Source organism: Parasteatoda tepidariorum, chromosome 11 (assembly GCF_982258835.1).
Source record: "Parasteatoda tepidariorum strain Cologne lab strain chromosome 11, Ptep-v5.0, whole genome shotgun sequence".
Classification (NCBI taxonomy): domain Eukaryota; kingdom Metazoa; phylum Arthropoda; class Arachnida; order Araneae; family Theridiidae; genus Parasteatoda; species Parasteatoda tepidariorum.
Genome location: NC_141765.1, coordinates 37,477,038 through 37,491,743, shown reverse-complemented (window position 1 = coordinate 37,491,743; position 14,706 = coordinate 37,477,038). Strand labels below are relative to the sequence as shown.

General features: G+C 26.5%; 1 protein-coding gene across 4 annotated transcripts in view; it reads right to left on the bottom strand.

The window, feature by feature from the left end:
• The window catches only part of LOC107438559 (excitatory amino acid transporter), a 145,180-nt gene that overhangs the window by 110,555 nt on the left and 19,919 nt on the right, over positions 1–14,706 (bottom strand). For 2 of the 4 annotated variants that reach the window (XM_087154749.1, XM_087154747.1), the window contains exon 2: positions 4,777–4,947. In XM_087154749.1, the coding sequence (XP_087010875.1) occupies positions 4,777–4,875 (99 nt within the window). In that variant the 5' untranslated portion in view covers positions 4,876–4,947. Of the gene's footprint in view, positions 1–4,776; positions 4,948–6,250; positions 6,434–14,706 lie in introns of those variants that run through there. The other 2 variants (XM_087154746.1, XM_087154748.1) reach the window with 2 other exon arrangements.

Genomic DNA, 14,706 nt, shown 5'->3' with positions numbered 1-14,706 from the left:
TAAATATTAACTAAAATTTATTTTTTTGCATGGAATTATCTTTAGTTAAATGAATTTCATAATTGTGTGCAAAAAGCTTTCAATTAGCTTAAAAAGTTTTTGAGATATGGTGAAATACACTAAAAAGGAAATTAACATTGAAGGGTCCAAACTTTGGACCTCTCCCTGATCAAACTAGGGGGACCATATTTCCCAGATTGCGGCTACCCCCTATATTTTGAGGGACAGAAATCCAAATCCGTTGAAAAAAAGGTATGTTTATTCTGAAAAAGTGCGTTTTTGTGTCTGATTTCGCAATTTAAAATATCGTTTGCACTTATTAATTAGCATATTTGAGGTCACCCCCTCGAACCATTATGATTGAGTACTAGAATGTAAAAATTCAATAATTAAATTAAAGTTATTCAGGGTGGTCCGTTTTTTATTTTGAGCACTATGCATCATTAAAATTCTTAATTTTTATTTTAAATTTATTCTGTACGTGTAGAGGAGGGGGCTCTCAAAAAGGTATTTTAAAAAATGGGTTGGTGTGGACAATTCATAAAATTAATTACTTGACCCATTTTGAATTATGAAAAATAAATAAAATGAAACAGGGCTAATTTTAGTTTACTATTTACTAAAAAACTTAATACTTTTTTATTTTAATGAATTTTAAAGAGCAATAAATCCATTCACCTTAACTTATATTTTAGTTGGTGATCTTCCTTGATTATCTAAAGTGGTAGCTAACGTTGCGCTTCACCATTTAATTTTTGATTTGGTTTACTCGATTTACTAATATACAATAACCACCACTATTTATAAATAATCTAAATAAATATATAGAATCTAATAATCATGCTGTGAAGTGTATTTTGTAATGCAAAAGTGATGTAATCATTCCTTATCTTAATTGTTAATACTCTACTGCTTTAAATACAGTAGGAATCTGTAACTACCAGGATTTTAATAATGTAAAGATTTAATAGATTATTAACTGGCTGTATACTCACTATTCGTATGAAATTTTTTAAAGAAATCAATGACTCAACACGGAACAACGCTACAAAATTATACACAAAACTGTAAGACAAATACCGACACGCTACTAAAGCTAAAATAATTTCAATGTTTTTTTCCTTTATCATTAGTTGCCCCTCTAGGTGACTTTACTTTCTTAGATAAAGCAAAACATGCTCTTAGTCGTTCATACCATTAAAATAAGGACAAACTGTATTAGGCATAATTCGAAATAATGCTGTTTGCTTTAGTCAAATCATGATATTTAAAATTTACTACAATCAAGCTACTTTCTTCTGTATTTATATCTTCGATCGCCAATAGCCCATTGTGCAGCTCTAGTGCGACGTAAATTAACAATTATATCTTCGAGGAGCCGTGAAAACCCTTTTCCTCTGCATCGATCGTAAAAATGTTCAGTATTGATGCAGCTGTAATAGGTACCAAATTTAAAATAAATACATTTTCTACATTAACTTTGCTTTTTAATTCATTGCTTATTTTTTCATTGTAATTAATACAAATTACCAAAATTAATTAAGCATCATTGACATTAATAATAGTTTGCTGAATATTTTACGGGTTCTTTGATGAATTAGTACCATTTCTCCATAAATTTTTTTCTTTTTAGCACGCATCTTATTATTTTGCTTGAATTAGTAACTATTATCAAAATTAATTATCCTTGGTGTTAATAATAATATTGGAATTTTTTAACATTCATCCTCTACGAATTAGTATCATTTCTCAATTAATTTTGATTTTTTTTAAAATTTAAATTACAGTTGATTTTAAATTATTTTGTTTTATAGTAATACGTTTTAAAAGCATAACTATAAAATACGCTCGAGGTTTCAGGTAACCTTAGAGATACTAATTTGTTCTCGTAATCAGCCTATGATCATTCAGATTACCTCTGGCATAATGAATAAAAAATTACTACGGAATACGTAATAATCAACTTTTTTGATCAAAGCTATAAGCTACAGACGTCACTCATGTTATTTTTAAAATATTTGACAAAAACTGAATCGTTTACAGTTTACTTTAATTCAATGACTTCCACTAAACTAATAAAAAAAATTCAATTTTTTAAATGTCTGCGATTTAAAAATAAATTTAAAAAATAGAAAATTTGACTTCGTAATTTGTACTCATTTAAATTTCATGGGAATGTCGTATTGTTGAATGTTAAAGGAAAATTTTAGAGCCTATTGTTTACCCGCAATGCCGTATACAGAAACACAGACACGCACACAAATTTTTTATTTAATTATATATATACATATTAATGGATGTTAATCGATTTATTTTTCACATTTATTCAGCATAAAAAATTATTGATTTATCAAATCGCATTTGGTTTCTATTTAATAAAGTAATGTTGCAAATTAATATTATTCATCAGCTGAGAGATATTTTAATAAAACTGCTTTAAAAAAGCAATAAAATTTGGCAGATATTTAATACTTTCATTAAAAACAAAAGTCTTAAAGGGAGTTAAATTATGAGTTATTGAATTTGCCTCTGTACAAAAATGTATCTAATTTAATAAATAAAATGTCGAAAATTATGAATGAAAAAAAAATTTCATGTTTAATTCATTAACGATTTTTTATGCTTTATTAAAGTAGTCATATTTTAAATTTCTTCTAATTTAGCAAAAAAATATCTTAATAAGTGATGTGTTAATAATTAACCCACTTTAATATCACAGAGAGCTTTACCATCGTGTTGTCTTAGAAGAATCTCATAGTGGAAACGAATAAAAAACTAACTTGAATCATTAAATATATTAATTACAAGAACTATGTATTATATTTTGAATAAGCAATTAGCGTAAAAATATTTATTTATTTTTCACAGTAAAAAACCTTTTGTTCTTTTAATTTTCTACTTAATATTTCAGTGTTTTGTCCTGTACCTATGTATTGAAAGTGAAACACAGCTTCTGCCACAATTTACAGAGAATTTGTCTACACTCGTCCCTCTTTTTGCCTACCCTCACTCAGGTATGCAGAATTTTGTCATTTGTAAAAATGGTTTTATTAGAAAAGTGTTATAATATAATTGAAGTGCTTATAACACTCATAACAAATTTTTATGAATGCAAAAAATACTTAAAATTTGAATGACCTAAAAAGCTATTATTAAATTTACTTGAAAATTGAAAATTACATTTTATTCTTCTTTAAATATTTTGCTCAAACCAAGTATTCACCTAACAATTAACAATTCTTCAGTACCTTTTGAGTGGATGCCACTTTAGCCCTCTCTTTGTACGCCATTGTTTGCTTGTTAATGTATTTGTTTGTGCAAATTAAAATAATATTATTTACATGATCATGTCAAAATTCAATTGGAAATATTTTCGCTTATCTCTCTCTCTCTCTTACTTTTATCAAAAAAAGAATTTTATATATTTTAAAAACACACAAAAGACTTCAATTCAAATTTTTAAAAAATAGTACTTTTTGCTTGATTACAAAAGAAAATATGTATCACAACGATTACAAAATAAAAAAAAGCATAAATTCGAAAATCCATTTAAAAAAGAAAAAGAGACAGTTTTGCTCTACAGCGAAGACAAAAGAAACGCAAAAAATCACCTTGCTGAAACTAACAGTTGAAAACGCTATTCTCGTCTTAAAATAACTTCCTCCAAAAATAAGCAAATTTTAATTTAACCGAATATTATATGATATTTCAAAACTGCTCAGGTAATGAAATCAAGTTTGATGAAGATGGTTCTGCACGTGATATTAGTTATCAATCTAATATAAATATCTTTGTTACACGTATAAATTAAAAAATTTTCCAAAAATATTTGATGTCCTCAAATTGCAAAATTGTACATAAACATAGGCAAGCACACAGGAAAATAATCCATCTTTAATGCACACACATGCGCTATAGCCTGTTCTCGTTGTAGTGCAATACCACGTCGATTTATCGTCTTTATTTGTACTTTTTTGATGATACAAATTATACCAAAAAATTGACACAATGCCTCCTCTTTTAGAAGGAAGAGGGAAGAAGGAGGTAATCTTCCTCTTTTAAATTACCTCCTTTTAGAATGTTATTTTCAGATATATTCAAATACAAAAACAATAATATGTCAACGCAACAAATTCGGACAGAAACACATAACTAATATATAAGATGTAGTACATCTATATGAATGTACTGATATCGTAGATATGTGTAACATTTCTTCACTTCTCTGCACTTGTATTGATATATGCTTACATGAACGCAAGCCTTAGTACTGAAATAAGGTTATTTTAACTTTGACAAGCAATTCATAATCAATATAAATATTCACTATCACTATAAACTTCAAGAAAAGCCTATTATTGGTTTATGAACAAAATGCAATTCAATTATTAAAAAAAGTTACTATTAAAATGCGTAATATAAATATTTACATAATGTTTTCTATTATTTAAACAGTGAATATTAACTATTATTCAAAACAATGAATTTTATAACTTCCGTTGTAAAACCCTTATTTTATAATTTTAATTGTAATAACACTCAAATTTATTGACATACAACCTCGTAAGAAAGTGTAAAACAATTTTGTGAATCTGTCAAAATTTTTAGAGAAAATTTGATAAATAACATAATTATTTTAGCCGTCCGCATGAGCCATCTTTCAACTGTAGCGTCTCTTTTTCTCTTTATGAACGCACCTTTAAATAAACGTTAGTAAACACGAATTATAAACTTATAAACATAGAATATAATTAATAAAATAGCTCTCATAATTACCGCACGTTTACATTTGCTGGAATCATCAGTCACTCTTATAACAGTCGAATTAGGTATCATTGGTGTCCTAACGGTACTTTCAGTTGGTACTATATCCATGGCATTAATTTTCCACAAACTCTAATTTCTTATTCGTTCCCCATTTCTAATCGGAAAAGACCGTTCTGTCTGCTAAAAAAGAAATCAATTCGCTTCAATTATTTTGATTTCATCAAACAATTTTTAAATACAACACAATATGTAAAAAAAGTTGTTTGATAATATATCATTAATTATTTCTGTAGGAAATACGTTAAAATGATCTTTCAAATTTATTACAACTTACAGTCTATTGGTAATCCAAAAAGTGTCTTAAATAACCTCTTATGTAATTTATATATAACTTCTTATGTATTATGTATTTAGCATTTTTATCATTGTGCTGAAGCATAGAAAACATTCTGTAAGATACAAAATAAAAGTGCAGACAGTGTTTCTCTTATTTTATAAATTTGTATTATTTATTTAAAGAGTTGAGACTCAAAATGAAACTCACAAACATTTTTTTAAATTTTTTTATCTGTGCGTCGTTAGTTATTTTATTATTTTCTAATTAATTAATGGATATCGTTATAAAGCGTGTTTACACTTTCTGTTCAAACTAAAAACTGTTTTGAAAGCTTGCATTAAATGTAAAATCCACCTTGAAATCCTTGATATTTTATAAATTAAAGAAGATTTGAGAGAACACTATTCATATGCTCTTGCAAGGAAACTATCTTCGTTGTGCAGTGAAATCTGATTTTGCGTCTCTTTTCTGCTTTTTTAAAGTTTAATTTTAAAAGAGGAAACATTTGTGTTTTCACTATCTTTAAAAATTTGAACCTATGAACTATACTTTTTGTTATAAGTTACACTTTTTTCAATGTGTATCATTTGCAAACATAGTAATTCATTTTTATTTATATAATTATCAAATTGTTATTATAATTATTAAATATTGCAATCTTTTTTTCTTTTTTTTTTCTTTGATAAAATGGAATTGAATATGTTCTCATTTGCTATCTTATACTTAACAAGCATTTCTGGAAATAAATTCAAATGGCCAAAATTACCAAGTTTAAGTATATAATGGTGCTTAAAGCAAGAAAAACTAAAAAACTTATTAAGCAATAGAAATTATTCCTTTATTAGAACCCAATATCTAAGAATATTTGAATTTTGAGGATTGTGATTAACAAAAAAAAAAAGCTAAAAGGAGTTTTTTTTTAAAGGAAAAGAAAAAAAATACTTTCTAAATTTTTCAAAAATGTGCAATTTATGCTGTTAAAACGCATTTCGAAATTGAACACCAAGAAAAATGTGTACTTTAGTTATTGTTGTAAGATAACCAAGGTTAATAGCCAATATAATACTATAGTTTTGATTTAAAATTGTTGTCAAATATTTAATCAAAACAATAGATTGCGAAATAAAAATAAAAATAAAAACTTACAGCAAAATAGATGGAGGTATCCCAAAATTGGACTGAAATTTTTGTGTAAACCCAAAAGAATAATTTTGCATTTATTTTCGGCGTTATGTGGGCACTAATCTTCATCAAACACTATTCTTTTAAAGAACCAAGTTTTTGTTAGAAAGCGAGAGTAACTAAATGTTAAAATTCCTATTCAACAAGAATGCGCCACCAATTTTTAGGTCATAGTAAAGATCAGCACGGAATCGCGGCGGCGTGCAAAATTCACCTGCTTAAGAAATTGTTGTGGATCAAACTTCGGCTGCTTGCTGCTTGAGGAAAAGTCCAGCGCTAACTTTTCAAACAATTTCGCTGAAATGTGGGTAAATATATGTTTAAAAATAATTTAAAATGATAAAACTGAATGAAAGATTTTGACAGCAAAACAAGCTCAAAATCTCTCCCTCTTTCTTTCTTCTTTTTTTTTAAAAAATATTCAAAATTCTCGAACAAAACCTTATTTTACGTTGCTTTTTGCCTATATAGCTATCATTTAATAAGAGCTAATCTAACAAAGCGTGTTCAAAATCAATTCAACTTTTTCTCTGTTAAATATTGTTCATCAGTGTTCAAAACAGAATAAATTTTAGTCATTGTTTATTGCAGCGCCAAATCTGGAATATATATATATATATATATATATATATATATATATATATATATATATATATATATATATATATATATATATATATATATATATATATATATAGTTAAGGAGTTAGTATAACGTCATTTTGCTTATATTTTTTATTGGATCAAAAGAAAAAAACACAAATTTAGTTGAACTTCGTTATGACAGTCAAAAAGTTCAGAAATGTGTTTTGAAAAATAAAAGATAAAATATGTATTTTTGAATCAATGGTATTTTCAGTTTCTTACAAGAAAGTTTTTAAATTTAATGAATAAATTTAATTAATAAATATATTTATTTTGCAGATTATAAAGTTTGAATTTCTTCCGAAAACTTATAAATCTGTTTCGTTTTTAAATCTACTTTTATTAGAAAACATAAAGAAACTGAACGAAAATAACAAGATGAAAAAAAAATCAATGTAAGAAATTAAAGAAAAGTTTAATTGCTCAAATGCTAAAAATTTTAGAAACAAATTGGTTCAATAATTTTTTTTTCTTAATTTTTCGACAGGGAAAGGTTTTTGCAAAGCCATTTTAACAAATTTTATTGTATTTTTCTGTTATTAAATAAATCTTTCATAAATTTTGTTTAAATTATTATGTTAAGCTTCACTTTTAAATAATTGAGAAATTTCATATGACTACTTTCGTTGAAAATAAAAATATTTTGTACCAGTATTGACATTATTTAGATAATGATTCTTAAATGAAATGTCCTCAGTTTATTTATTTATTTTTTATTATTTATTACTTTTTTAAAATAAACTGTTTACTAGCTCAAAAATAACAGAGCACTAATTACAAAGATGCTTAAATTTTGTATGGTTATTAATGATATCAACAAATAAAAAAAACTAAATTAAATTAATACAAATATTTGCAACTTCGGAATAACGTAAAAGACAAAATTTACCATTTAAAAAAAATAGACAAATGAATTTCATATCTTCTAAACAATTCGAGATTAAAATATTCAATAGTAATGAAATAAATTTGTTATAAAGCTTAAGGTAATGAAATTAGTGGTTTTCATTTCTTATTTCACGATATCGTGAACTGACCTTTTTTTTTTCTTTTTAAGAGACGTGAGTATTGCGTGGTAATTCATACAACAGAAAACTACAGACAAGGCTGTTAAAGCTTTTAACCAAGATGAAATTCTATAATAAACCCTGTTTCTCAATTTTCGTTTAAAAGGAAATTAAAAAATTAATTCTAGCTGTAAGTAAAACTCATTATAAAATAAAATATTTTTAATTTAGAATGTAAAAAATTAGAGGTTATCATAAGACACTGGAACCATTCGCATTTCTCGGATTTAACTTCGTAGGCATGCATTTGCTCTTCTAAAACTTATAATTTTCTTGACGAAAACAATAATTCGGGAATATTGGATTAAAAAACTTGATTGAAAAGCGGCATAAATTCTAAATTAAAGGGTAGCTCTGTCCTTGGCGCTTAAAAGCTTTAAAGCACCTTTGTCGGTCTTTTCTCCAGTAAATAACAATCATAGGAGAAGGCACATTATTACCATGAATTCGAGCGGGCTTACTGTACTGAGAAACGATAATAATAACAAATTTTTTTATAGTTATTGAGATTGAGTTCGATTTCTTCTATGAAAGTAATATAGATTTAGTTAATGCAAGCTGTTGTTTTTCTCACTTTTCAGGTTTATCTTTTTGAGTGTTTGAACAATACCGACAGATAGGTCATCAACATTTGATGTTCATTTTCGAAGGTTATAGATATCAAATTTTAAAGAAACCGTATTTTTGAAATTCTATTTTTTAGGAACTATTCGACTGATTTCATTCAAATTTTGTATTTTGCTATGTAGAATTACATCCTTTAAATTGATGGAAAAAATAGTATGCCATACTATTCAAAATTTTTTTGACTATTACTAAGTAAAATTATAAAAAATAATAAATATTTACTAAAAGTTATATTTTTCATGGAATCATCTTTGGATAAATAAATTTTATGGTTGTGAGCAAAAAGTTTTCGACTCTTAAAAAGTTCTCGAGATATGGCAAAATAAGCAAAAAATAAAATTAACTTTAAGGCGTTCAAACTTTGGACCGCTCGCCTGACCAAACAATGGAAACCATATTTCCCAGATTACGGCTGCTCCCTATATTTTGGATGTGAGAAATTAAAATTCGCCAAAAGAAAAGGTATGTTTATTCAGAGAAAGTGCGTTTTCGTGTCTAATTTCCTAACTTATAATATCGCCTGTGCTAATTAATTAGCATATTTGAGGTCAAACCTCAAACCATTAATATTGAGTCTTATAACGTGAAGATCCGATCATTGCATCAAAAGTTATTCAGGGTGGTCCGTTTTTTATTTTTCGTACTGTACATACATGTATTGGACATACATATAATGTATATAGTTACATTAGATACACATATATTGTATATATGTACATATACATATTGTACATATGTACATTGGATATGCATTTTATATACATATGTAAAGATGCATGTGCAACACATAATATATGTATGGATATCATAGAATGTATCAATTTAGTACATTTATACATTACATGTTCCTATTTATATTTTATATGCATTTTAATATTTTACATACATTTTTAAATTTTATATACATATTTATATGTTGTATGTACCCACATGCTTTCGTACATTCATGTACTGTATGTGCATTTGCACATTGTATATGCATTTACTTTATGTACATAATTTTATTGTATGTCCTATCATACATACATCTGACTATTAGAATTCATACTGCAATCATATAATTTGATTACACGTAATTACGATTACACGTAATTGCGATTATCTGTAATAATTTATTTTGTTTACTTGTAATCGTGATTACATGAAACTTTATATTTTGATTATTTGTAATTATGATAACCTGTAATAATTTCTTGTAGTGGTTAATCCTGACCATATGTAAACAGAGACTATGATTACTTGTTATCGTAATTACCTGCAATCACGATTACAAGTAATTAATTTCCTTCTAGTACTTATCTGTAATCAATTACAGCTTTAATCGATTACTGTAATCGACTTCCTTCTCTACTTAAAATTACAGGGTTTAAATTTATGTAAAATATTTATATAGTTTACAATTCGAAATATTTTTGACTGTTATTAAATAAAATATTAAAAAATAATAAATAATCATTAAAAATTCTTTTTAGGATAGAATCATCTATCAAATAAACATCTTATTTTATTTGTGTCTAAAAAGTTTTTGGATTCACAAAAAATGTTCCGAGATATGTAGAAATGCGTATAAAGAGAGAAATTAAAATAAAAGGGTCAAAACGGTCGACCGCCCTCATATATTGTAACATTATTTTGCTTGGAATACTTGCTTTATTAAATTTATTGACCGTAAGAAATAAGGAAGTAAATATTGACTTAATGACTCCTTCACATTACGGTTAAAAGAGTGATTTATTCATAATTTCAAGTCATAGAAATGATTATAGATGAAAGTCGTAGTCATAATGTCTAAGAACTCGCAAAGGTTAAAGTACTAATCAGAATTACTATTTGATATTTAAACAAAAGAATAGGGTAATCTTCTTAAGTTTAAATTCTTTATCTGTAAACTTAAAGAGTAAAAGACTTTATCTGCCAGAGTAACAAATGGTAGGGGAACCCTTACAAAAATCTTTCTCGTGTCAACCTATGTGACATGTATGTCATAGGTTTTACTCGGGTCGACTTTTTCGTTTAGTATCCATTAACTTTAATTCTTAAAAGAAGAGAAAACCCACAACAATTTCTTCATTACCATTCAGTGGAAAAGGAAGAGGATAGTTGTTTCCATCACAGTAGCTAGCGAAGCGTCACTGATTACCGGATAGATCTTTGGACCCAGGCTAAATAAAAGAAAATCCGCCCCCTCAAGGAAAGCAGAACAAAGCAAAAGGCTTTAGTTCTATTCAAAATAACCAGAACTGAAAATTGCACCCAAGCTTTGATTTAACTGTTGTGGGTGGTGATCGATATCGGCATCTGATGGAAGCGTTTAAGAACGCTTAATTCTGTCACGTGCTTCCGGCACACGGCACAGAATGTCCCTTGAGACAATGGCAAGTCAATTGTCCTCACTCATCCTAAACTATCTTGAATGTATTCTCCAAAATCTAATTGTGCTTTTAGAATTGAATAGAATGTACTTTCATTCACGAAAGAGGTTTTTGTACATTTTAAAATTCTTAAAAACGCTCAACTGCTTTTCGTAAGAAATAAATTGGCAAATTGGCTTGTCAGATACTCGTGTCAACGTCGTGTCTCTATTTCTGGTAATAGCAAATATCTTAAAAATTTTACCTGCTTCGAGTTTACGAAATCTTTAATAAAAACAATCAACGCAATTATTACATTTTTGATCATACTGTGCAAAACTGCTTAAACCAGCGATTTCCAAAAAATGTCCCGTGGAATGCTTACGGAAGTGTGGAGATTTAGGTTGTTTTACTTGTTTTATTTTTTTAACCAGTATTTATTTTTAAAACCTGTAGTTACATTTATATCCAATCAACAATCCATACTTTTATCAATATTTCGATTATATCTATGAAATCATTTTAGTAAAATCCAATAAAGAATAACAAAAAGTTGGAGAAAAAAAATTTTTTAATAATATACTGAATAAATTATGAAAAAGATATATATTTATAAAAAATTACATCTCTATTTCTCACCGAAAATTTCAGTTCAAAATAAACTAATCAAATTCAAGAACACAGAATAATGTTTCTATAATAATCATTCTCAACGTTTATAGCGGTTCTTCTTCGAAAACCATAATTCAACTTATTTAATTCATTTTCAGCTTATACATACACCAAGAACAAATTCAAATGCCGTTCAAAACCTGTGAACTTAACTGTCTGACATGAAATCTAATTTTATGACTATTATTGATAGAGCAATGCAAATATTTCCTACTTAACATTAAATATTTTCTAATGATCGGTGGTCTTTCATTGGTTAATATATTCACATCTGCTAATGAACTTAATTTATTAAGTCGGGGTCGTAGCAAATGAAACTTAATCATTTAGTGTTCCTAAGTTTAAAAGAAATGGGAAACGCTGGTTAAAATACGTGAAATTGAAACAGCAGCAAAAAGAAATAATTCAACACCGGAAGCAATATTTGGTGAGATAACACGTAGATTAATTGAGATATTATAGATTAATTAGATATTGTTTTATTTCCACAAAACTATAAAATATGTAATATAACTCTAATCAATACTAAATTTTTTTTTAAATATAACTAACTTTTTTAATGAAACCAGCATTTTGTTTAAAAATTTCAAATGTAGTGCATTTTAAAATGCATCTATGTTACGTGCACGGGACAACGTATCGTCTATCCAGTATCGAGTATGAAATTTACATAACCTTTCAGATAGTAAGCACTTTTTTTTTATTATCTTACTACGTTTCATAATATGTATTAGTGCGAAATTGGCTATAAACAAGAGATAATTTGCATCACTGGATTTTATTTCTCCCCCGCTAACAGAAAATAGGCTGCTAATAAACATTTTTAAAAAAATTATTTTTTATTAGTTATTTTTTTATATAAAATTAAAGATCCTCATTAAGATTAATTTCATTTAATAAACTACAATTCTAACAGAAATATAACATTTATGTAAGTTTTGATGAGCTTAATATTTATAAAAGTAAAACTTTCAAATAGTACGGAAGCTAGTTTGCTGTCCTCTTGTTATTGTAATTTATTAGGTTATACTTGATTTTAAATACACTTATTTAGGAATCAGTCTAATTCATGAAAATTTGTTTTAAATTAAACTTAATTTATAACATCGTTTTTTTTTTTAAACTTTGGATATTTTGGTTTTACATTATGCGGCACCTTAAAAAATATACGTGTTATCTAACTATATTTAAGTTATTTCTTTATCAGCGAAACCGTTGCAAGAATTGTATTTAAATTTCAGATTCATTGTTAAAGACAAGACAACTTCAAATCATTTTTAAATTTTAACCAGCTAGAATTTTGATGTGCGTTGAACCATACTATCGTGAAAATTTGCTACAATCTTAATACGAACCCTAATTAAAAAATATAATTGTGCATGCAAATTAATCCGTCTTAAACTTAATTATACAGTATTATGGGTCAATTTAAACGGAACACTTTTTTATTATAGTTTCAACAAATTCGCAAGATATTAGAGTTATTTATGAATAACTTATTGACATGTAATATTTATTTTATTAACTATTATATATATTACTATTATTTTATTATATATAATAAGTATTATATATAATTCAATTTATAATATTAATTTACCGATATACATTGATAAATGTTAAAATGCTGTTGAGGCAAAAAAAATTTGAATTAGCTGATATAGAAAAAACATTATCAATCAAAATTTTTTTTTTATTATTATTGTTTTTTATCAATGAGATGATATAAAAACAATAGAAGTACAAAGTTATCTTTTTTTTATATTTGTTAATTCATTATAATAATGATGTAAGACTAGTTGTCACAATGAGTTCAGTCCTATTCTGAAGACTCTAAATCAATGAAATTATCTGATAAAAAAAGTAACTTGAAAATATTAATGAATTAACAGCTCTCGAATTGTTGCGTAATAGCCGTAACTAAAGGTTGTTGAAATAATATTTTTAGACGATAAATTTCTAGAAACTGATTCACTAAGTTCTATGTTATCGATTATTAAAGAGCTCTTAGATTGGTTATCAAGATTTTCAACGTGTACTAAAATTTATTTCAGATGAAGCTGAAATTAATGATAAACTTGCATTTTTAACATTCTTGTTTTTCAATTTGATAAGTATATCAAAGTTCTACTTGAGAATGTATATTTCTCCGATAAAGATAAAGATCTCGTTAATTTAACGATTGAAAATTTTATTCACTTCGTTGTAAATAATCTGGAAACTAGTGTTGAATAGAAAAGATTCGACACACAAAAAAGAATCCGAAAAACGAATCTTAGGAGCTCAGTTTTCAGTTACAAACAATTTAATGAGATTAATACAATTTTATTTTCAAATCGATTAAGTCCTTATTGTATTTTAAGGATCTTGAATGTAGTTATATTAATTATCTTAATGGGAGGAGGCTATGGTAGAATGTATTTTGTGACTTAAGATATTATTGTATAGGGAAATGTTTATTGAGACTCCACCATTAATTTGTAGTTACAGGCAGCAGACGCACCCGGTTACTTAATCAGTATGCTTTATGAAATTTGAAGATTTTAATCTTTATCATGAATTAATTCATATTTAAACCATTTTTTTTTTTGTACTGGAAAGTGCGAATTTTGTACTTTTCTTCCAATTTTTAAATTTAAATAAATTATAAATATCAGTAATAAATTAATCGTAAAAGCTTATCGGGAGTAATTGAGTATAAATTAGGTTATCAAAATTTTTTTTCTTGATCGGTGAATAATACTCAAAGTAAAATTAAAATTTTCACCCTCAATAACTTCTATTCTAATGATCAGGTTTTCACAAACTAAAGGCCAATGTTAACAGTTCGAAAAAGTGAGCTAAAATATGCTAATTAATTAGCGCTAACAATTAATTAAGCTGCGGAAACAGACGCAAAAACACATTTCCTCTGTAAAAACGTTCATTTATTTTCGACGGATTTTAAATTTTGCTCATTAAAGTATAGGGGTAACTGCAATCTGGAACATATGGTGAAGTGAGATCAAAAATTTGGGCTTTTTAATATTAATTTCATTTCACTTTTAGTGTATTACAC